Source organism: Callorhinchus milii, unplaced genomic scaffold (assembly GCF_018977255.1).
Source record: "Callorhinchus milii isolate IMCB2004 unplaced genomic scaffold, IMCB_Cmil_1.0 Scaffold4, whole genome shotgun sequence".
NCBI classification, from domain to species: domain Eukaryota; kingdom Metazoa; phylum Chordata; class Chondrichthyes; order Chimaeriformes; family Callorhinchidae; genus Callorhinchus; species Callorhinchus milii.
The window spans coordinates 76319413-76344698 of record NW_024704745.1 but is presented as its reverse complement, the minus strand read 5'-3'; the positions used below and the strand labels follow the sequence as shown (position 1 = coordinate 76344698).

At 39.2% G+C, this 25286-nt stretch overlaps 2 protein-coding genes across 5 annotated transcripts in view; both read right to left on the bottom strand.

The window, feature by feature from the left end:
- The window catches only part of cracdl (CRACD like), a 72868-nt gene extending 67069 nt beyond the window's left edge, over positions 1 to 5799 (bottom strand). The window contains exon 1 of the mRNA XM_007891148.2: positions 5773 to 5799. The gene's annotated coding sequence lies outside the window, so the exon portion shown is untranslated. The remainder of the gene's footprint in view (positions 1 to 5772) is intronic.
- A 7539-nt stretch (positions 5800 to 13338) lies between these two features.
- The window catches only part of tsga10 (testis specific, 10), a 39958-nt gene continuing 28010 nt past the window's right edge, over positions 13339 to 25286 (bottom strand). For 2 of the 4 annotated variants that reach the window (XM_007891149.2, XM_007891151.2), the window contains 6 exons: positions 24648 to 24833; positions 23440 to 23649; positions 16984 to 17186; positions 15639 to 15749; positions 14852 to 14998; positions 13339 to 14262 (listed from right to left, as the gene is read on the bottom strand). In XM_007891149.2, the coding sequence (XP_007889340.1) occupies positions 14238 to 14262; positions 14852 to 14998; positions 15639 to 15749; positions 16984 to 17186; positions 23440 to 23649; positions 24648 to 24833 (882 nt within the window). In that variant the 3' untranslated portion in view covers positions 13339 to 14237. The remainder of the gene's footprint in view (positions 14263 to 14851; positions 14999 to 15638; positions 15750 to 16983; positions 17187 to 23439; positions 23650 to 24647; positions 24834 to 25286) is intronic. The other 2 variants (XM_007891150.2, XM_007891153.2) reach the window with 2 other exon arrangements.

The following is a 25286-nucleotide window of genomic DNA, read 5'->3' as shown; positions in this document are numbered from 1 at the left end:
TGGGGGCCATAAATTATAATAGAGTCAAGTAGATTTGTAGCCCAACACTAGCCCAAACAGTGGCCCAATATTATGCTCTATAGTATTTATATTATAACATACAATAAAAAAAAATCATGTTCTATATTGTTTAAAGATTTTTTAAAATAAGAACAAAGGCTTTTTAGAAATTATCAACCTCCTTTTACTTTTGAGATCTCCTATCGTTATATAATGTATAATAATTTAAAGTATAACAACACTCAAATCTACATTCCATACTGGATCCTTTGGTTGTAAGTGTAGCTGCAATGGGTACAGCTAATTGTAATATAAATTTACTAGGGTTTTATTTCAATATTGAGCTGGGAGTGGGGTGGGAAGTGGGGGAAAGTTCATTATACACTGAAAGTATCCTGATAATGTTCTTACAGAAGAAGCAATGAGGTAACCTTGCAATGAGCCACAGATCTCCTAACTCCAAACACAACAGCTTTATGTAGTGAACAGGGTTTAACTGGAATTAGTTCTGCCGTAAATAAATGCAGAACTAAGATGACAAGCAGTTCAGTTGAAGGGGACTTTGTGGCCCATTTAATCTCATCCTTCCAGAATGCCCGCTGTCATTCCACCCATGACAACAACTCGCATTTACATAGCTCCCTTCACATGGAGTAGCATCTCGGAGTGCTTTTCACACAACTGTGCATTTGTGGGCAGCCAATTTGTACACAGGAAAGTCCCACAAAGAGCCATGAAGTAAATTAATAATAATAATAATAATAATAATCCTTGCATTTGATATAGCGCTTTTCACGTCAGGAGGACGTCCCAAAGCGCTTCACAGAACACACTGTAAAGTGAATTGACTGTATATTTGTGGGCGAACGCGGCAGCCAATTGCGCACAGCAATGTCCCACAAACAGTCATGGATTGAAAATGACCAATTTATTATTGTTTTTGGTTTTGGAGGGATTATTATTAGGCGTGTGGAGTAAGGAAACTTGCCCAAGGTTTCGCCCTGCCTGGAATTGAACTCAGGTCTCTCGCTTGCAAAGCGAGTGCTCAACCACTGAGCTACAGGACTCCACTTATTATTATTATAACAGCCATTGATATTAAAATTCATTCCAAAAAAAAACATGTATTTAAAACTGATGTTGGAAATTTGAGCTTGGAGATCACGCCCACTCTGGCTCCTACACCACCAAGTGCACAATAAGTGTTGACGTGCTTGGAATTAAATAACTTGCCCCATTATAGGAGTGAAAAGTCTGACATTCTTTAACAGATTTCAGAAAAACAGTAAATAATCCTTACAGTTGATATCACGCCTTTCACATCTTCGTAGGATTTCCCATAAAGTGTAACGACGGTGTATTTATTAGGTAGTAATTAATTATCAAATGTGTTACTGAATATGTTATGGAATACTGCATTTCCCATCTATTCCTAAAAGACTGGACCACAGATATGAACTAGAGGGACCGATGCCGTCTAAAGTAAGTGGTGCTGATCAGTAACCTGCATGTAAGAGAGGACCTTTTATACAACAACAAAAGCAACAGCAATTTGTATTTATATAATGACCCTCACACAGGGTAACGTCTCAGAGCACTGTAAGCTGAGTTTCAGGTTTCGCCCACAAAATTTACAGTCATTTCACTTTACAGTATGTTCTGCAAAACGCTTTGAGATGTCTCCAAAATGTGATAAGGCGCTATATCAAATGCAAGGATTATTATTATTGTATCAAACACCAGCCCTCACATTGTCAGACAGATGGGTTTTCCCGGGGGTTGTTTGCACATTCAAGATACACCCAAATCAACACCCAAATCAACACCGATCCAGTTAAGAGAGCCACACTTGTTCTGGCTTGTGACCGAGCTATTGTCAGCCTTTAAATATTAAATACTTTTCAAGAGACAGAATATTTCATAAAATATATGCAGACAAACAGATTAGACATATCAATGTAATTGACAATCAACACATCAAAAGAATCAAAGAAAAGAACAATTTAATCCACTTAGAGAGACACCAAGTAGCTCTAATCTCTTCCCACACAGACGCTATACAAATCTGAAGATGCTAAATGTGACTTGAGAAATAAAATTGATCACTCGCTTTATGGTTGTTTGTGGGGCATTACTGTGAGAAAATTGCCTGCTTCGTTTGCCCACAAATACATAGTGACTAGTTCACAGTAAAATCCTGTTAAGCGCTTTGGACGTCCTTCCGATGTGAAAGGCGCTGAGCCAAACTAAATGATTATTATTGTTATTATTTATTTGAGAAAGTAAAGCCAGAATAATGGGTAAGGGACGGAGCGAATCGGAGAGACTCTGGGATGGAGTTCCAGAGAGCAGGGGCAGATAGGCTGAAAGCCCAACCTCAATGGTGGGGCGGGTAGTAAATATCAGTCAACATCCTCAGTGTTGCAGGTTATTTTAAGTAATTCGGGAACTCCTCTTGGGTAATTGAGGCTTTGAGAGTTGTCTGCACTCCTCCTGCCCCGTTGTTTTCTTCTTGCCGGTTGCTAAGTGTCAGCCTGGTTCAATTGTAGCACTCTCACCTCTGAGTCAGAAGGTTGTGGGTTCAAGCTCCACGTCAGGACTTGACTCATAGTCCAGGCTGACATTCCAGTGCAGTGCAGTGGGGACCTTGCATTGTTGGAGAGGTTCGGTTGTATATATGGTCCTTCAGATGATATATTCAACCAAGGTCCTGTCTGCCTGTTCAGGTGGATGGAGGGGAGTTTCTCCTGGTGTCCTGGCTAACAATCTTCCCAAATAAAATTGGTCATTCACTTCGGATAATGATGTATACAAGTTGGATGCCATGTTCGGCCACAAAAAAAAATACCTTACAGTAAATCCAATGAAATGCTTTGAGATGTGGAGATGTGACTCCAGCCTGCTCCACGTCCCCCGCCCAGCATACGCCACCATCAGCGGTCATGCTTTCAGCCACTCTGCCCCCACCCTTTGGACTCCATCCAAATCCCCTTTGCCTCGCTCCCTCCCTTGCCTCCTTCAAGGCACGTCTCAAGACCCTCCACTTCGACCGCACTTTCGGCGACCCTCCTACCCTCCCTGATCCCAAACCTTCCCCCCCCCCCCCCCCCATCCACTCGGATCCAAATCCCTGACTGTTCAGCACATTGGGGTGTCCTCCTGACGTGAAAGGCACTGTACAAATGTAATTTTGTATTGTACGCCTCAGTGCCATGATAAGCCACGGTATCACTGTAACGAATGTGAGGATGATTATTATTCCATTATTCCAAACATTTCTCTCTTTCAAGTGATACAGTTTTAAATTTACTTTTGCTGCTTCTCATTTTAATCCACTGGCGCAACCTCTGGACTTAAATTGAAGCGATAGTTGAGTTTATTCTATCTGAGCTAGTAAGTTGATGCGGTTTCCCCTTTAAAGTGCCTTCTTTCCAGACTGTAAAGCTCAAATTTCTCCGATCGTCCTCCAACGCTTCATCCTTTCATAATAGTATTGTTGTAAACAGAGTCCTGTAGCATAGTGGTTAGTACACTCAACTCGTAAGCGAGAAGACCAAGGTTCGATTCCCTGGTGGGCTAGTTTCCTTACTCCACACTCCTCTGCAGTAAGTAGGAACACGATTGTTAGTCGATTGGTGAATCGCTTTATGGGGCCACCCATAAAGTGACAAAATTTTTTTTATTTTTTACTCAATGGCACGTTTTGCCCACTCGGAGTCCTGTAGCTCAGTGGTGAGAGCACTCGCATTGCAAGTGAGACACCTCGGTTCAATTCCAGGCAGAGGGCGAAACCTCGGGCAAGTTTCCTTACTCCACACAGAGCCTAATAATAATCCCTCCAAAACCAAAAACAATAATAAATTGGTCATTTTCAATCCACGACTGTTTGTGGGACATTGCTGTGCGCAATTGGCTGCCGCGTTCGCCCACAAATATACAGTCAATTCACTTTACAGTGTGTTCTGTGAAGCGCTTTGGGACGTCCTCCTGACGTGAAAGGCGCTATATCAAATGCAAGGATTATTATTATTATTAATATACATTGAATCCACTTTGCAATACATTCTGTGAAGCGTTTTGAGATGCCTCAACAACCTGATAAGGCGCTATATAAAATGCAAGGATTATTATATAATAATAAATTCAACCTTGAGCTCAGGTGCAAATAGTCCTGAATGTCCAGTGCTCTTGACGTGAAACGTGTTCTATAAATGCAATTTGTTGTTATTATACAAAGAAAAAAAGTTTAATGAGTGATAAATTACAGTTACATTTTGATGAAGCAAAATATATCCCCTCAAATGCACATGACATCAAATGCACAACGATCCCTGTAGGAACGACGGAAGAAGATACAAAGATTTGTAAACCGGGGAGATAGAACAAAGTAAACAAAGTATACCAATCAAACTTTATAACAATAATAATAATCCTTGCATTTGATATAGCGCCTTATACCGTCTTCGAGACATCTCCAGCTGCCCTCCTACCCCCTCTGCCCTACCCTCACGCCAACCTTGCCCCCCACCACACTTGGATCCTCGTGACTGTTCAGCACCTTAGGACGTCCTCCCGACGTGAAAGGCACTTTACAAATGTAATTTTGTTGTCGTCTCAAAGCGCTTCACAGCATATACTGTAAAGTGGATTGACTGTGACAGCAGTCTCCCACAAACAGTTGTGGATTGAGTAACCAAATTATTATTATTTTTTAAAGGGATTATTACCTGCGGAAATGAGATCCAACAATCGTCTAACAATTGGGTTCCTACTTACTGCTATGTAAATAGAGGCTTGTGGAGTAAGGAAACTTGCCTAACATCTGCTTTGCGGGGAATCGAACCCAGGTCTTCTCGCCTACAAGGCTAATAAATATACACTACAGTACTTTACTCTGTGACACCGCAGAAAGAGGTGCAACCAAATAAATAAATAGATGGAATGCCTTTTACATGAGTTCAGGTACAAAAAGCAACCAACACCCCTTGATAACAAGTAGCTGCTGTCCCTATTATACACTGAGTTAACACCCAACATCTCTTTCTCTTTCTCTGAGTCTCTCTTCAGCTTAGAAGTGACAGCAGGTTGCACTGAATGAATGACTGGGTATTAGGGTTCATCCCAGTCCAACAATAAATAAGTCCAGCAACAGAGAAACAGGGAACTTCTGTAACTTGTCTGAACTTACCAGCCCTGTCTGCCCCCTGGGATGATGATCAGAACATAGAGGGATAGATTCCCTCTGCCATAATAAATTAATATTAACATGAAACACACACATACACACACACAAAGACCTGGGTGAACAATATTGGCACAGTAACAACATTCACACACACACACACACACACACACACACCAGAAGCCAAACCAAACAAGATTACATTGTGATGGAAAGAAATAAGGAGGTGGAAAAAAAATACAGCCTTCTTTCTGGATAACATGAGTTACGAATGCACTGTGTTGCAATAAAGCCCTTTAACACGTCGGTTTTTTGCTACAGCTATTGTCTGGGGGTCAGTGCTGAACACTCACTGCACTGGGGGAGAAGATCTCTTGTGCAATGTGGGTCACATCAGAATTTTTGCTCCTCTCAAATGTGGCTTGAGTGAGGGAGGGTATGAGTGAGGGAGGGTATGAGTGAGGGAGGGAGTGAGTGATGGTATGATTGAGGGTGGGAGACAGGGAGGGAGTGATGGTATGAGAGAGGGAGGGAGTGAGAAAGTGAGGGAGAGAGGATGGCTGGAGTGTTGCACTCACTCACTCACTCACCTGTGAGCTGCTTTGCCTTTCTCGTTGTGTGGAGCTTGTCCATGGAGGTGAGTGAGACTGAGCCACTCCTGCACTGACTGCTCTCTCTCTCTCACTCTCTCTGTGTCTCACACACATACACACAAGGTCCAGTGATGCAGCCCATGATCTAACTCCTGGGAGGAGCCTCAGTCACTCACACACACACACACACACACAGAGCAGCTCAGACACTCCTGGTTCAGTCCCCAAAGCAGCTTTTTCTTTATGTATTGAAGCTACTGTGCAATTTGCTCCCTCTTGCTCCAGCACTTCACAAATCTCTTGTGTGTGTGTTGTGTGTGTGTGTGTGTCGTTTAATAAATTCAAAGGGAGTGCAGTGTAGTGTAGGGGAGATTGCAGACACAACAAAGGCAGTTTCTCCCCTCTCTCCTACCACCCTGCATCCTGACCATCCATCCTCCATAGATATATGTATATATATATATATATTCATCCCTCATCTCATTGTTGTCAATGGAGTCGAGCTGTGTGCAAACTGACTGCCCTGTGTGTGTGTGTGTGAAAGAACAATCAGTATGTTTCAGTGATTCTCTGTTTGGAGACATTGCGCCCTTTAGAAGCGCCTGCACCGAATGCGAGGATTATTAATGTTATAACTCTTTCCCCTTCTTGTCATCAACCTTTCGACAGGAGGTTCTAACAGCGCTGTCGTTGGTTGATTGACCCGATCGCTTTCCGGAGGTAATAATCCCTTTCAAAAAAAAAGGAATAATTTGGTCCATTTTCGAATCAGTCTCAGTCACCCTCCTGCCTCCTCCCTCCCTGCCCTCCACCCCACCTGATCCCAACCTCCACAGCCCTGATTGTCTAGTGTCTTGGGACGTCGTCCTGACGTGAAAGGCGCTATATAATTTTTTGGGGTTGGTGGTCACTTAATCCTCCCTTCCAAGATGCTGCCCTGGATGAAGGGCGCTATATAAATACAAGTTGTTGTTGATGTTGTTGTAAAGTAATTCAGTGTGAATGAAAAGCGGTTGCATAATCTCAATGCAAAATAATAGCAATAACTTTCCACAGGCTTTGGGCGCATTTAATGATTAGCTTTTACCGACAGGACTATTCAAATTCACTCTGACTTTACCTGTAAATTGAGAACCACTTGTTTGCATAGACTCAAACGAAAATGACACACTGGTAAACAAACAGATGCAGATAAAAGCAACCCCAGCAATAAGCTCTTTGGACTTGCTGAGCGCGTTTGCCAAACTCCTGTTCTCTTGATTTTGTGAGTATGTGTGTTTGTGTGTAGCAGGATTTGCTCTTTAAATTAGTTTTACATACAGTAATACAAAACATGCTGTCAGCCTTCTGTTCTATGGTATTCAATGGAATCTGTTGGTATTCTTTCCCACTGCTCTCTGTTAAATCCCATACAAAAGATGATGGGGGGGAAAAAAAGGTAATGATTGTATATACTATCACAAAGGTATGTGGGTGTTTGGTTGGTTGGGTGTTTATGTTGGTAACATTGTATTAAAAATGCTGAATGTATGAATCATAGCAATTCCCTCAAGGGAGGAGGCTATATTGCCTATCAAGTAATGAAGTGATCTTAGCCATTCCCTGGCACATAACGATAAGGGACTATTCAACCCACTGGCCTGTTCCATCACTATCTTCTTTTCATCCCATTTCCCACCTTTTTATTGTATTATTCCATCTATCTCCGTTTTAAAGAAATCCAATCAATTCGAGGTGGTGTCAGACCCAGTTGAGTTGGTAGCAGACTTGCCTCTGAGTCAACAGGTTGGGAGTTCAAGCCCTGAACTGGGACTTTGAGTTCATAGTCTACAGTTGGGTTAATACTCAAATACAGCGCTTGGGGTGTGTTGTATGATCAGAGGTGCAACCAGAAAGCATTTTTTTTGCAATGAGATAATGCAACAGATTTTCCTTTACTCTGAATCGTTTTGGTGCTGGAAGTAATTTCAAATGATGCGCTCTAACACCTTCACTCAGATGAGACACAGAGGTCCCATCTGCCTGTTCAGGTGGAAGCTAAGTCACTATTTAAGAGAACCTGCAGTTAGAGAAGGGTTGTGTGTGTGTGTAGTGGGGGGGGGGGGATGGGGGGGGGGGTTGGAAAGAGCTAGTGCGCTGGGCCATACAGTGAATGCAATTTCCCCAGAAGCCAAGTTCACTGTTTAGCATCAAATTTTGTCATTGTTCAGTGCTCCGAAACACTACCCCCTTTAAAGGGAGCCATACAAATACACGTTGTTGTTTTAGATGTTTCAAGCTCAAGTGCTTTTCCCATGGGAATAGGATAGGTCTGCAGACACGACCTCTACAACTTCATTGGTTATCCCAAGAGCTTTTTGAGGACCTTTTGTGCGAGAAGCATGAGTGCTCACACTGCTGTATCATACTGCAGGAGTGCACATCAACACATTGCTGAACTCACTTCCTTTGTGCTTCTCAACCCAGATTTATGCTGTATTTGCCATAACAATCCATCATGGAAGGTCATTGTAAGCAAAGTTATTAATACATATGCAGAGCTTGAACTCACAACTTTTCGAGTAGGGAGGCAAGACTGCGACTAACTCAGCCAGGCTGACACAACGTAGAATTGATTGGACTTCTTTAAAATGGATAGATGGATATTTAGGAAATAAGAATATTAATATGGCNAAAAACATGGAAAAATGGGATGAAAAGAGATGATGATGGAACAGACCAGTGGGTTCAACGGCCTTAGTGCCATGATGTTCTAGAGGAGCTAACAAGCTCTGGGAGGCTGCCCTGTGTGATGGGCACTATGTAAATGCAAGGTGCTGTACTCGAGCTGTGGGGAGGGCAGGAATTGGAGATTTGTCAGTAGAAAATAATTCCATATCAGTCTCTCTACATGTGCACATTTTAGTTTTAGTTTAATCTGAATGGATTTTGTCAAATTTATCCCAGGATTGAACCTATGGTCATTTCATCATTCAGCTTTACCTTGCACAACAAAGTCACTGGTGTATGAAATTCCCACTATTCACCTGCAGTTTGTAACTGTACTCACACGTACCACAACAGCAGGGAATCCAACATAAAAGGAATATAGTCTTTACAGAAATATCCATTGCAACATAACATGGCATTAAATAAATACGAGTAAATAGGAATGGAATCACACAATCAGTTAATGTTATTTTATTTAAAAAAAAACATTTTTTCCTACAATAATGTACAGACCAAGCTTAATGATTAAAAGGGGAGTTTCATCCTAGCCAACAATCCCCTGGATAACATTGGTCCTTTGTTATTTATGGGATATTGTATGGTCGTATATAGCTCGGTGGTTCGAGCACTCATCTCGCAAGCGAGACCTGGGTTTGATTCCCAGCAGGGCAAAACCTTGTCCAAGTTTCCTTATTTACGTGTCCTGATAATAATCCCTCAAGAAAAAAAACAATAATAAATTGGTCACTTCAATCCAATTGGCTGTTGCGTTTCACTCACAAATATACAGTCAATTCACTTTACAGTATATTCTGTGAAGCGCTTTGAGAGTTCTAGAAGACATGAAAAGCACTATATAAATGCAAGGATTATTAATTATTATTGCTGTACACAAACTGACTGCCACCTTCACTACAATATACAGTCACTGCATTTTACAGTAAAATCTTGTGAAGCACCTTGAAATGTTTTAATGTGATTAGGCACTATATCAATTGCACTGATTATTATAATAAATACAAGTTTAGAAATCTAGAGCAAGTCTCTTTAACACAGTTAATCGTAAAATACAGTAGATTGTAATGTTCTTATCAAAGTTAAATCATAACCTTATTACACTTAATAATAATCCTTGGATTTGGTAAATCACCTTTCATGTCAGGAGGACATCTCAAAGTGCTTTATAGGATATACTGCAAATTGGGTGACTGTTTTAATGGGTGAACACAGCAACTAATTTGCAATGTAATGTCCCACGAACAGCCATAAAGTGAACGAACAATTTTGTTTGGGGGATTGTTGACCAGGACACTAGGAAAACTCCCTTCCATGTCAAATGATAGTATATCTTACACAAATATTACACATTGAGGAAAATATCAAACATTAGCAAAATAAAAAGAGGCAATTTTGTTAAAGGAATATTAGGAGCAGGAGTAACTCATTAAGCCCATTGAGTACATTTCTCCTTTTTGGATCATGGCAGATCTTTCAATTCCATCTCCCCACCTTTCTTCTCCAAATTTAACAAACCTTAATCACATTCTAAAAATCAAAAATATGATAAAACACACATCAGTCATTGGAAATATTCTCATTAAAGCAAATCGAAAATGAATTAAAAAGTTATAGAATCTGAAAGAAGCACCTTGCACTAGAGAAGTGCATCATTATTTTCAAAAAGGAGCCACGTGTTTTATTACAGTCCAAGGCATGAGTTACATGGGAACAGGAGGAGCCATTCAGCCCATCAAACCTTTTCTACCATTCTATTAGATCATGGCTGATCTGTTACCTCAGCTGCCTTTGCCCCATATCCCTTGATACCGACATAACAAAAAGGTATCCACCTCAGTCTTGAGAATGTGAATGGATCCAGTATCCACAGCCTTTTGGGGGAAGAGTTCCAGATTGTGTCTAAGCTGGTAGCAGACTCAACTTTAATTCAAGGGAATTTAGAAAAATGATCAATAAAACTTCCTTATTCAAATGTGGGAATCTGAGTTCTACAATGCATAGATGTGCCAAAGCACCGTGTCACAATAATAAAATACATTACCCTCACTGTGTGAAACAAGATACCAACCACAGCCTGTCCCGTGAAGTGATGAGTGAAGATTAATATTTGACTATTTGAGAAATTTAAACAGCGAGAAATAAAATAAAACTGAACAATGAGTTGTTAAGGGAACAAATATAGATCTACAAGAATACTCACGACTATGTCTAAAATGAAGATTTTGAGGCATAAAAGTTTACAAAAATAATATAATAATCCTTGCATTTGATATAGCGCCTTATCAAGTCTTCAAGACGTCTCAAAGTGTTTCACAGAATATACTGTAAAGTGAATTGACTGTATATTTTGTGGGTGAAACAGGCAGCCAATTGCGCACAGCAGCGTCCCACAAACAGTCGTGAATTGAGTGGCCAAGTTATTATTTTTTTGGCACAATGTCATTCAAGGCCATAGAGGTGGCCTTGAATGAGATTGCAACATACAGTACTAATCTGGTAGTTAGTCAAGATAATTTACAATAACAACAGAATTGAGAAATATGAGTATATTTTCTACATTATAACATTTACTACATGTATTTAAAAAATAAAAATAAGAAGCAAAAGTAAGTACAAAAATAAATGTTTCAAGGAAAAAAGTGCACGATGAATGGGTAAAACAAATTCGGTTTAGTTGCTTGTATTTTATAACCCAAATACACTGTGGACAGCAACCTTTCCTTCACTGATGCCAGTTCTTACCAATACTCCATATGGAATCATTTCACCTATCCTAAGCAGTAGTTAATAACAACCATCATATTAAATTGTGAAAGGCAAAATCCTGCAGATGCTGGAAATCTAAAATAAAAACAGAAGTTGCTGGGAATACTCAGCAGGACAGGCAGTTAATGTTTCAGGTCGATGACCTAACGAAAGGTTGTTGACCTGAAACGTTAAATCACTTTCTTCTCTCCCTAGCCCTGCCTCCTCCCTTTCCTCCTTCAAGGCCGGTCTCAAAACCTTTCTCTTTGACCGTGCCTTCAGCTCCCCCTCTCGACTCTCTACCCCCTCCTCGCTCCCTCCCTTCCCTCCCCTCCCCTCACCCTGACCATTTCCCTCCCAATGCTCGGGTCCTGACCCAACTGTACAGCGCCTTGGGACGTCCTCCTGACATGAAAGGCGCTCTATAAATGGAATCTTGTTGTTGTAGATGCTGTCTGACCAGCTGAGGGTTTCCAGCGACTTCTATATCAAATTATGAACTGCTTGGCGCTGAAAGCATGGGCAACAATTCTGAAGTGAATTCAACATTATTGACCCAAGAAATGCTGCTAAACTGAATGCTGCTCCTGATCTCAAGGTTATGCGACTAGAAATATTCTAGTCACCGAGAACACTAGAATACAACAGTTACATTGCATAGCGCCTTATACATATCACTTAAACATAAGTGTTCAGTGACACAAAGCAAAAAAAAAGAATAAATCCAGGTACGGCTCCAGTTTACAACACACAACATTGTAAACATCTGTAGTTTTCATAAATAAGTTAAAAGTTCATGTCCACACGTATTGAATGGATCCCTTCAGTGAGGGTGACCTTGAATGAGTTTGCGACGTACAGTGCTAAACTGATAGTTAGTCAAGATACAATAACAGAATTGAGAAATTAGTATATTTTCTACATTGTAACATTGACATGTATTTAAAAAACACACCAAGTAAACAAGAGTTTGGGGGAAACGGAAAGGACATAAAATGATAACAGACCCTTGGTAACATGATCCAGAATACTTGCAACTCCCAAGTCATTAATTTAGCCATATCCTCCAAGTCATACAATTGGTTATATCCAACATTTCAGACATTACTAAATGTAAGTATTGGCATTTTGTTTTTAAAGTATTTTAAATCTTTGCATTCACCTACAAAACAGTCAAATTACAGTACCCCACGTGATGAGTACTATATAAATGCAAGTTGTTCTTGTATATCCAGTTAACCATTTTCAGACATCCTACTGATGTGAAAGTTGCTATATCGAATCTGAGGTTATTATTAATTATTAATGGCGGCGATACGTACTTTCAAGGGAATGTAAACCAGTACATATCGGCTGGCCCTCACATGACAGTTTAGCACCTTAATAATAATAATAATAATCCTTGCATTTGATATAGCGCTTTTCACGTCGGGAGGACGTCCCAAAGCACTTCACAGAACACACTGTAAAGTGAATTGACTGTATATTTGTGGGCGAATGCGGCAGCCAATTGCGCACAGCAATGTCCCACAAACAGTCGTAGATTGAAAAAGACCAATTTATTATTGGGTTTCTTTTGGTTTTGGAGGGATTATTATTAGGCTCTGTGTGGAGTAAGGAAACTTGCCCAAGGTTTCGCCCTCTGCCTGGAATTGAACACAGGTGTCTCACTTGCAAAGCGAGTGCTCTAACCACTGAGCTACAGGACTCCACTAACTCTTGTAACTCACCTGTGTACCCATTATTTTTTCTATGTCCTGATCTGCCCTGAGTAGTCTCTTGTGACAGTAACTGTTTATCAAGTCGCCTGAGAGATGTTAGTGCTAAGGGAATGTTTCCATGATTTTCAATATTACTGCCAAATTAGTCTCATCCTATTTTAAATACAGACTAGAACTGGGTTAAGTTCACCCACAAAATATACAGTCAATTCATTTTACAGTAATATTAATCCTTGCATTTGATATAGCACGTTATCATGTCTTTGAGATGTCTCAAAGCGCTTCACAGAATATAGTGTAAAGTGAATTGACTGTATACTTTGTGATCTGTGAAGGGCTTGAGACGTCTCAACAACGTGATAAAGCTCCATATCAAATGCAAGGATTATTATTAAGTAGTTAAATCCTTTATAGCAGGCTAATTTTTTTCCCTTTGAGCTGGATCTAAATACAAGTCCAAGACATGGTATGACACTTCTGTGAAGTGTGCCAATCCCTGTGTGCATGTGCCAATTATTTTACATTACAACCTGCATATGACCACTCCCTACAGTAGTACACTCTAAAATATGGACAGCAAAATAACCTTTCACTTCCTTAAATATACATTGTGACTATTACTAAACATTTAATTTTTCTTCTGGGAAGAAATTCCAGTCCCTCACAAAAGTTATCTGTATCTCACTAAATGACAGATCATAATACAATTTTTAAATATAATCTACGCTGGTTATATTTAAATCAAATGAATACAATGACATTGTTTCTGAAATTAGGTTGAAAACGTGAATAGCTCCTGATCTATTTTCATCTACTGACTATAGAAAACACTGTGTACAAGTGATTTATCTTTCAATGGATTTATTGGCAACATTTGACAGATGAGGGATCTGTGTGTCCGTCTAGTTCAGGGTACTGTATTAACAAGTCAAACTACAGGATGTAAAGATGCAAAAAAATGCCTATAGATTATGTGATCATGAATGAATAGCTCGCATTTTTTTTTAAAAAAAGCTTTTCTTTTGCAACTCTTTCCATTTCCAATTCCAGAGAAAAAAAACACACAAGCTGGGATGAAGGTACATTTCTCTGGCATTTAAGATGAAAGCGTACTGCTTAATTCATTAACACACAGATTCAGACAAAGTGGATTAATATAGAATTCCCTCGAGGTAATACAATCAGGGGTCTTCGTCATGAAAATCACAAAGCTTCGTATTCCTTCCGAATTTATTGATCAAACAAACGCAGAGATAAACATTCACTACTTCAAAATTCCTTCAAAGATGATGCCCTGGATGGAAATAAAAATTCAGATTTGAAATAACTCAAATGAAATATACTTTAAAGTGTTTTCAGGGTTGGTACTTCCTATTAATACTGTCCAGAATTATGTAAGCAGGATGTGTCCCTTCAGGGAGAGTGCACGCATTAGATTTGAACAATCTATCACTGGGATTCCCATGTGTATTTGGAATGCATGGAATTCCCAGTTTTGTTTGGATACTTAAACATGGTGATGAGTTAGGGTTAGGCATGTGTCAGACATCCAGGTGACCCCCAAAATTTATTCATTCCCTAGGAAATTATTTGATTCTTAGTGTAGAATATTTGGCAGCATTGGTGACAACTTACTTACTAAGTATAACCTCTGCTTACTGCAGGTGGTGACACTTCTTCCTGACACAGAAGGAAATGCTTCATGGAGGGGCTTCACTCAACTGAAGTCTGCAGATGTATGTTACACATTTAGCAGAAATAGACTATGTGAAAACTATTTTTTGGATTCCCATTACTGGCTTGAAGAACCTAGTGAAGAAGATTACTTCACTTAAGGAAAGTGAATGTGAATATGCATCAAATTCATCTTCTGGCAGGCATACCTGTTCAGTGATCGGTTTAAGGAGCAGTCTGGAGATCGGCGGCTAGAACGCTCTGTTGAATGTAAAATTGGACTCAAAGAAGGCTGAGGTGGGGATGAGCATCGATATGAGGGGCCATGTCGACGAAGCTCCTGCACAGCACACTCTCTGCAACAGAACAGTCAGAGTGCTTTTAATTAGAACATAAAAATGAATGCTAGGAATTCACATTTGATACATGCTCATAGCAGTGAACATTTAACTCCAGAATAGCTGTGTAGAGCAGCTTGGTCAAACTCCGATTTGGTCACACTATCTTCAGAGACCTAAACAAAGGTAACAGATGTTAAGTCCAGAACCCCAGGCTGACAAAATAATTCAAGAGTACAGCCACTTGAGAAAGATTTGTGCGAAAATAGAAAATGTCTACTTCATGTCATCACAACCTGCTGTATCTTGCCAATGTGAGTCTGATTCTTTCCTCCCCCAATCCATCAGATCTGTGGACTGCTTTAAGGGATTATAGACTTGTGAGAATAAGAAGGTTGAAGATGTACACAGCTGAATAATACATTATGATTGTCCAGTTCTGTTTGAAACACGCCACCTCTTCACCTGACCCAGCAAAAACACAGGACCAAGTGCAGCTGAGTTCCAGGTTTTTTGGAGCAGCCAATGTGTCCAGATGACATGAGTGACACACATTGTTTAGTGCATCATATCTGCCCCAGCTGGATAAGTGCACCATCAGCACAGAGAGTGTTTGTAGATAGAAGCAGGTGAATAAAATAATAACAATCCAACATACACTTGCCTTTCAAAGCGTTCAGTTCCCAACTGCCGTTTAGCCATTTCCAGCTCGGATTCAAGCATTGCAGCTTTACTCCTTAGCTGAGCCATTTCACGTGACTGCGATGTCCTACCAAATGCAAAATTAAACATGCGATCAACACAGAACTTTATATTTGATTTTTTAGGTGTAATTTAGGATTTTCTTTCTTTTTTTCTCTATTATTCTTCCATCTCTTCGAAGGTATTCTGACTATTTTCCCCTCTTCTACTGATATATTGGCCCACGGATCCCTTTCCCCATTAATAATCCTTGCATTTCATATAGCGTCTTATCACATCTTCGAGACGTCTCAAAGCGCTTCACAGAATTGACTGCATATTTTGTGGGCGAAATGCGGCAGCCAATTGCACACAGCAGTGCCCCACAAACAGTTATGGATTGAGTGACCAAATTATTTATTTATTTTGAAGAAATTATTACCCCCAGAAAAGTGACTCGCCAATCGACTAACAACCGGGTTTCTACTTATTGCAAGTAGGTAAACAGAGGCGTAAGAATAAGGAATAAGGAAACTTGCCCAATGTTTTGCCCTGCCAGGAATTGAACCCAGGGTCTTCTTGCTTGCAAGGTGAGTGCTCTAACTACTAAGCTACAGGACTCCACATTGATACAGGACTATTTGATACCTTGCTCCAGTGGTTATTCTTCATGTGTAAGCCTGGGTAATCTGCTAGCAGGCTGTTAGACTGCAGGACTCTCATAGCCGAATCCAATCCTGTCTTTACCCGCTTCCACAAACCTCACAAGATCATAAGATTGGTTTGGAAGAAAAATCAGTCCATCTGATCTTATCCCTTCAGAATCCCCATCCAACTGACATGTGCATTGGTGAGATCTGTGAGTCTTGCTCAATGCTCTACTCACATAATATATGTGAAATATGTGAGAATTAAAAAAGATTAATCTAACTACCCTATGAAGATATTTTGTAAAAGAAACAGGAACATTTTTCAAAAGTTTCATTTTGAAAAGACTCCATTTCTTTAGTTCTATCTGTAAAATTATGACTGAACATTTGAGACATAAACGTCCTCTAATGGTTCATTCTCAATGGGCCATACAGACCAGGAAGGTCACAGGTTCAATCCCTGCTGTGTGCTGAACCCCCTAAATGGATGATGGTTTGCCAACACTCACTGTTCCAGTTATTGCCTTCAGGAAAGTAAGAAAGAAATCTCAGAAAACTACAGTGAAAAAAGCTGTGTCCCAAACATAGGCACTCCCAGATATTCAAAAACAGCACAACTAGTGCATTATGTACAACACAGATCCATCACAAAGAATCCATCGAAGTACTTACAGTTTGCTCTCAGCCAAGGAAAGTTTATCTTTAAAGAGTTGAATTTCAGCTTCTTTCTCCTGAGTAGCCATTTGGCTTTGATATTTTTTCTCTCGATTGGATGCAAGTAAGGATTCCAGATTTTTAATAGCAGTTCTCTCACTTGCCAGCTGATTTCTTAAGAGCTCTATTTCAGAACGAGCTGACTCATGTTCACTTAGAACCTGGATAATACAAAGTTAAGCGGTTAACAGTGACATCTTAGAATATCAAGAAGTTTCTTGATTAAATCACAGCTTTGATCTCCTTGCTCATTTTTTCCTTAAAGCTAAAACTTATCAATTAAAAAGCAAGCCGTATATCATAAATCTATGTTCAGTGCTGCAGTAAGTATCTTGTTAAAATTAATTTGTACTAAATTGCAGGTTCAGTCAGCCATGAGAAATAATCCATATGCAAGTGTACAACCATCTATATGTCTTCCTTTTAGAAATTTAAACAAGGACCAATGTGTAAAGAGCAGAATGTGGATTTGCATTTGTAATTATAGTTATTAGCTGAGCTACCTTGGAAAGCAGAGTAAAGAACACATAATACAACACACGGAATGAAAAATTAAATCCTTGTCTGAGAGTCACTCTGGCCAAACCCCTTAATTATTGCAGTTGCCTGATGCCTTCTCACACAAGGCTCAAGGAAACTTGAGACAAAAAAACTAAGAAATGAATAATTAATCTAAAAGTACCAGAAACATTAGATGAATTATTAATGGAATATTCATTTCTCAGTAAAGGAATTCTAGATTACAATTTAATTGATTATTTTCCCAAGGGAATATATTTTGGTATGAAGATTGTGAAACAGAATCATTATCTACTATAGTCATAAAGCTGGTGCTATCTCCCACCCCCCTCACCTTTGGTATCTAATTCTTTAAAATGATGGCTACTAACAATCCAGCAAGAAATGGAAATAATAATTGTAATTCTTGCATTTGATATAGCGCTTTTCACCTTTTCTAGACGTCTCAAAGTGCTTCACAGAAAATACTGTACAGTAAATTGACTGTATATTTGTGGGCGAAACGCAGCAGCCAATTGCGCACAACAATGTCCCACAAACAGTCGTGGATCAAAGTAACCAAGTTATTATTTTTTTCTTGAGGGATTATTATCAGGCGTGTGGAGTAAGGAAACTTGCCCAAGGTTTCGTACTGTCGTCTATCGAACCCAGGTCTCTCACTTGCGAGGCAAGTGCTCTTACCACTGAGCTACAGGACTCCTGTATATTAACAGGATATTAAAAACAATTTGCATTTATATAGCGCCCCTCACGCAGGGCAGTGTCCCTGAGAGCTTAATTAAAGTATTCCAGGTGCTTATTTGATGATGCTCCCTAAACATCTCTCTCCATTCTATTCTATGACTAGATTTTCAATTAAAAAACAAATCATAGCATAAATCTATGTTCAGTGCTATATTAAGCATCTTGTTAAAATTAATTTGCACTAAATTGCAAGCTCAGACACCCATGAGAAATAATCTATATGCAAGTCTACAACTGTCTATATGTCTTCTCTTTAGAAATTTAATCAAGGGCCAAATCTATTCGATCCTTCACTCTCCTGGAGCAAATAAGGGCTTTGGGCCCTCTTGATGTCTCTCTTATTGCCCTCAGGTCTGGCAGGACTGGCTTTCAAACCCATGTTTGGCAGCAGCTAACCACTACTTGATTTATTGCACCTTCCTTCCTCTTTTCGACATTGGTGGTGTCCTGCACAACATCCATTGACTCCACTTCACTTGATGAAGACCCTGGATGACACAGCCACTGACTCGACATTCATAGCTGTCTGGCTTAACAGTAGTGAAGAAATTAATTCATTAATTTATAGGAGTCATCTATAGGGGCAGTGGAAGGTCTAGTCCACATTGTAACCACAAACAAATGATCTCTGTCTAGCATCTGAACTAGGGACAATAAACTTCTAAGCAGATGTCTTATGCTCTATACTGATTATGTTTCCAGCTTTGCACAAGGACAAGTCTAGAGTATGAATACTGCTGTTAGCTGATGGTGAGAAATAAAAATGCTCATCAATCTCTACCACAACAAATATCTAAACCAATGTTAAATAATATTTTTTAATAATCCTTGCATTTAATATAGTTCTTTAACTTGTCGTCAAAACACCTTAAGCGTTTTGCAGGATTTAGTGTAAAGTGTCGTGACTGTGTATTTGTAAATGAACACAGCAGCCAATTTTGCACAGAACAATATCCCACAAAACAGCCATGAAGTGAATGACCATTTTATCTGGGGGATTGTTTACCAGGACACTGGGAGAAACTCCCAGTGTTTTTGAATAGTAGTGACTTAGAAAACATATTCGACTCATAACTCATTCTTACCACAGACTACATAATAAATCCACCCAAACCACTGAGTCTTGTTGGAGGCAAACGACCACAAATAACTCCATCATGTACTCGAGTTTCAATGTACATTACACCAACAACAACTTGCATTTATACAAGTGCCCTTCCCGCGTGGTAGCGACCTGGAGCGCACCATACAGTTAGACACATTAAATTCAATCTTCTATTCCTTAGTATATCCAGTTAATTAACCCATCACAATAAAATACTATTGAGCTTCTTTATCAGAACAACCAGCCACACAGATGAGAACCATCAGCACATTTTATGTTGTTGGAACTTCTGTCTTCTACATTATCTGTGGGCAGTGTAAGCAGTGGGTCTAAGCAGCCAATTCACTGAGTTTTGTTCATCTTCATCACTATGTTTAAAGACCGAATAATTTACAATTCTTCTGAGAATCCAACTAAATTATATCTCAGTCAAATGATAGTCATCTTCTCAAAGAATTTTAATAGATGATCAATTGCTTCTAAATTCACGCTGCCTGTTCCTTACGGATGCTTTTGTTTCTTTGTATAAACAACCCGTTAAACATTCTCATGTATTTTCTTCACTGTAAGTGTTCCACTAATTGGTCTATAATTCTTATCTTCACTTCTCAAAGCATTCATCATTCCCCTAAATCGTCAGGTTTAGACTCCATATTTATGAAGCACCCTAAAGATATTAAAGAGGCTTTGCTATCCTCGTGTTTTTCTTGAGGAAATCACAAAATGTTCTATCTGGTCGAGATCCTTTGCAGACATTTCATGCAGGAGGAAATGAGATGTTTTACTGAGGAGGCGAAGGTCCAGATGGATTAAAATATTTTGAGAATAAAGTACCATTGAAATCACAAATCTATAATTTATTCAGCAGAGAATATTGCAAAGTGTTTGAATGCAATATATTGCATTATATTGTTGAGGCAAGGCACTACTTTGATTAACACAAAAAAACTGCTAACGATGCACAACATTGAAATAAATGGCTGTCAAGTGCAACTTTATCCCAAACATTAGTCACATTGCCAGCATCACTGATGAACTAAAATCACTGGTCAAGATAAGCACATTCTTCAGATCCAGATCAGGTCGGGGCCACCAAATTCAGGTGCTTGAACAGAAAAATCTGGCTACAATAGCAATGATCCAAGAATACAAGGTATTCACCCAGCAGTCACGCAATTACCTTTGGCCCACAATTTGCCTATGAGCACATATCCACAAAAGTAGGCATCCAGCTCTCCAAGCAGACATTTCTTGCTCTGACGATGGACATGAAGCAGTATTATGAATGTTACTCAGCTCTGACAATGTTTGAATTCACGTTTTGGATGCAATTCCTTTCTCTTTCTATTGCATCTAAGCCAGAGGTTCAACACTGGAGGTCTACTAGAATTTATTTGGTTAGAATTACCATGTTTCATGATTATTAGCATAAAAATCAATGGTGCAACCATTACGTAAACATTTCAAGGAAAAATATTTTGTATTTCCATTCGTCAATCCTAAGTATATAAAGACTTCACATACATTTAACAATAATAAGGATTATTATTAATTGATTGTATGATAAATACATTGGAAGTATTTCTCTTCATTAGTTACTTGGTTATTATATTATTTTAAATGAATGTACAATTATTGCAGATTGTGCAATGTATAATAGCAAACCGACTCCCTGAGGATGATTATTTGAAGCCATCATCAAATCCTAGCATTCAACAAATGTCAATCTGAAGAGTCTAATTGCAATGTCTCTCAGTCGCAATGCCTCTCAACTTCAGTTCAAGAGTTCCACAATGGAGCCATAATTTGAATGGAAACCTAAGAGTCTAAATGATTATCTTCTTCATAATGTTCCGTACATCACAAAATGAGAAAGTGGAATCTGTTGTTAATGTGGACCAAGGTGTTTGTATCTAAATGTATGTGGAGGCCACAATACCCCTATTTGGGGAACCACAGCAAATGAATGAATCTTTTTCTACCTGTAGTGAACGAAGAATACCCCTGACAGCTTCAGACACATCCAATTTACACTGTGATGTGGTGCCTTGGTAATCTCCTCTGGAACCTTGGAACACCCCTGTAGCAAAACATACCCTCAAGACAGCTCTTGTCATCGGCAGAGCTGGACCTCACAATGAGGGTCACATTTATGACTTGTTCTCCTCAACTTCTCAGTGAATTTTAGCACTTGATTAGTTCATCCTTCTCCACCATCTATTCATCCTTGAAAAATAATGGGACAGGCTCGATGGGCCAAATGGCCTATTCCTGTTCCTATGTTCCTTCCTGCTCCACAGGTCTTCCCTTTCATATACATTATCTATTGCAATATCTTCACTTCCAATAGCTTCTGTCCTAGTTATATGTGGCGTTCCTCAGGGCTCTAATCTTGGTACTCCCCTTTTCATCACTTTTTTCCACTTGATATTATTCAAAGTCATGGGATCCACTTCCACATATAAGTGGATGACATGCTATCTCTGTCTTTCCATCCTTGATTCCAGATCCAATGCTGTTCTGACCAATTATCTGTTATCAATCTTGAATGAGCTGTAGCTTGCTTTATTTGAATGTTAACAAAAACAAGACACTCCTGTTTGGCTCCTGAATGCCTTCTCATCTGCCGGAAACTCACTTCACCTCATGAAGCTGGTGCAGAAACTCAGTGTTCTGTTCCACCACAAGCTCTTCTTTAAGACTAGGATCTAGTCTCTCACACTCGGCTTTCCCTCACCTCCACAACATCGCCCTTATCCGCCACAGGGCTGCTGAGACCTAGATTCACACTTGTATCACATCCACTCAATCATTCCAATGCCCTACTTGCTGAATTCTGTACACAAACAGCAGAACATCCAGAATTTTGCAGACTGTGTACTCTTATACAACAGGTTCTAGGAGCCAATCGCTACCAACCTTACTTTGCTCCACTGGCTCCCCACCTTCTCTCGAATCGTCTTCAAGATCCTCATCCTCATGTTCAAATCTCTTCACATCTTGCATCACATTACCTCTGTGACTTTCTGCAACCCTACCGCACCAGCTACTCCCTACACTCAGTGAACACCTACTTTATTTTCCCACTGGATCCATCCCCGTCAATGTTGGGAAATTGTTTAGCCATTCTACTCTCTGGAATTTCATCCTGAAATCACTCCACCTCACCCCCTCCATCCTCGCCTTTGCAGCTGGCATTAAGACATAGCTTTTCAACTGTGATGACAGTCACTTTTACCAACCCTATCTTAGACTCCTGCTTAGTCTGCTGCAAGAAGTGCTTTGAGTTGTCCTCTTGACGTGAAAGGCGCTATATAATGTAAACAGTTGTAAGAATAGCTATAACTACAGCACCTCCATTGAGTTGGCGCGCTGGGAACTTTGGTTGTGATGAATGTACATCAATATCCAGCCAGGAATTAACTTTCAGATGGTCATTCTGTCCAGTCAAAGGAACATACACCTCTGCTAAAATGAATGGAACTCTTCTGGGAGATGCCTTGCTTCTTCCTGTAGCAGAAGACAGCAGGTCCCAAACAAAAAAAACGTTATATTTTACGGTGATTTTGTTTCTCTCTGATTAAGAATGGAGAATGTGACCAAATTTTGCTGCCTTTAGACTTTTAGCCCTGTTATATGGGACAGATGTTAAGTGTATCCCTGTAAATTAATATGCAATACCTCAAATTTAATTGTCTAAATTGCACATATACGTCTTTAGTTCTATTGGCTAAGCAGATGCTGCCTCACAGCCATTTTGATAGGAATGAACGACTTATGGACAGAATGTTCTTTAAAGATTCTCCAAGGGGCAAATTAATTATTATTGCTTGAAAACGAGAATACATATTTTATTCTGACTTGGAAGGGAGAATTTGCAATCTTTTACAGGTGACAAAATTCTGTGGAATCTGTTGTATATTTATTGCTACCGATTTCTGTCACTCTTATCATCTCGCTTACTGATACACTGATATTACTGTACTAATTACTTAAAATAAAGAGAAGTCAAAACAATTCAAGTCACATTTGTCCATTCTACATACTTGCTCCATCTCCTTGTTTTTGGTGGACACCTGCCTCATCATCATTTCTTTGTTGGAATCCAGCTTCAAACACAGCTCTTGAGTGGTAGTCAGGTCAGTGAGGACCGAGGACTTTTCACACTGTACCTGTCGGAGCTCGTTTTCCACTTTCACTATCAACTTGTTAAGTGAGCAAACCTGGGCCTTATAGGCGTTCCTAGCAGCCTCTTGCTAAAGAGGAAATCCATTTTGCACATCAAAAAACACAAAGTACAAAAAATCCTTGGTGAAATTAAGTTAAAACACATTTAAATTATTTGTTATAAGATATTATGCTAAAAAGTAAACAAGCGAAACCTATTAATACTTTGATCTTGGAAACAACCTTTGAAATTAGAATACAATAACTACTTTTGCCAATGAACATCTGTCACTGTAGATGTAAATCAAAGTATAGTCAGAGCTCAATAGACAATAAGAATTTTTAGAAACAGGAAATGACCATAATATTCAACAAACTTTATTTGATTCTCAAACCCATCTACTGAGCTTTTTATCATATCCCTCAATTACTTCTCATTCCATAGATTTCTTTGAACTAATCTGTACCACTCAATCCTCAAATCTATAACCCATTATAAATAAAATAAATCCATCTGTGTATAAAATACTTCCCTCTTTACATGCTCATTTTTAACTTTTGTACAGTGAGCAATTTAACTACTCCAGTGGCCAACCTTTTTGGTCGCCAACAAAATGCATTTTCATGATTGAATAGTTCTTGAATTATGCCATAAATTTTAGAAATATTCAATCAAGAAAAATGTGGAAACACACTACCAATCCAACACGGACTTACCTAGACTGGTACGAATGTTCAATGGTCCCTTCTTGACAGACCCCGGGGGCCACTTCCGGCCCGCGGGCAATGTGTTGGCTACCACTGGTCTACACCAACTCTCTCAATTCCCTTCATAATTTTGCAACCCTTAATCTCAGTTCTAAATTTGCCCTTTTCGAAAGAAACCCATTAACAGCAACTGATACAACCTACCACATACTTTTCATGATACTTATCTTTAATGTATTCTTCCTTTGGATACATGTATACACCCCAATTGGACCAAAGATTTATTTTATGAATAGGGTTTACAGTCTCAAGGGGCAATTGTACACATGCTGATACTACTTGTAACAATATATGTGNAAAAAAATCCCTTCTTTCCTACCTCCTCGATTTCTTTTTCAAGACTCTGAAGTCTTTCACACATCCTTCGGTTTTCAGCTTTAAAAGAAGTAAGCTCCAGTTGAAGTGAATTATTCTCTCCTTCCATCTGGCGACCTTTCAGTTCCCAGGTCTCTACCTGTGAATTTGCTCTACGATATTGTTCCATCAAATTAAAATTCTCTGTTTCCTATAAACATTAAATAAAGACCCAATTTAGCCATAAACTCAAATCCATACACACATATATATTATATAGAATCTAATACAGTATTAAGAGTGTATATATATTCTAATACAGTATTAGAGTACATATACACATGTGTAAACTTGTTTTTTACAATATATTATATATATCTCATATACATATATATATGGCAGCTTTGAAACAATATTACTGTATTACCAAGTAGGTTTCTGAAATTGTATTTTTAACTATGATAACAGCCAATAATCGAGAGAGGCAGCTGAGGAGAAAGGGAGCAGTCACATATATCAGGAATCCCAACAGATTAAATTAGGGCATGCTATTCAAAAATAATTATCAAGACTGTAAAAAATGGCAATGTTATGCAAATTCATATCAAATCTTCAAACCAAAATTCAAGAAATTGCAAATTTAAGTTGTAAAATCCACAGGATT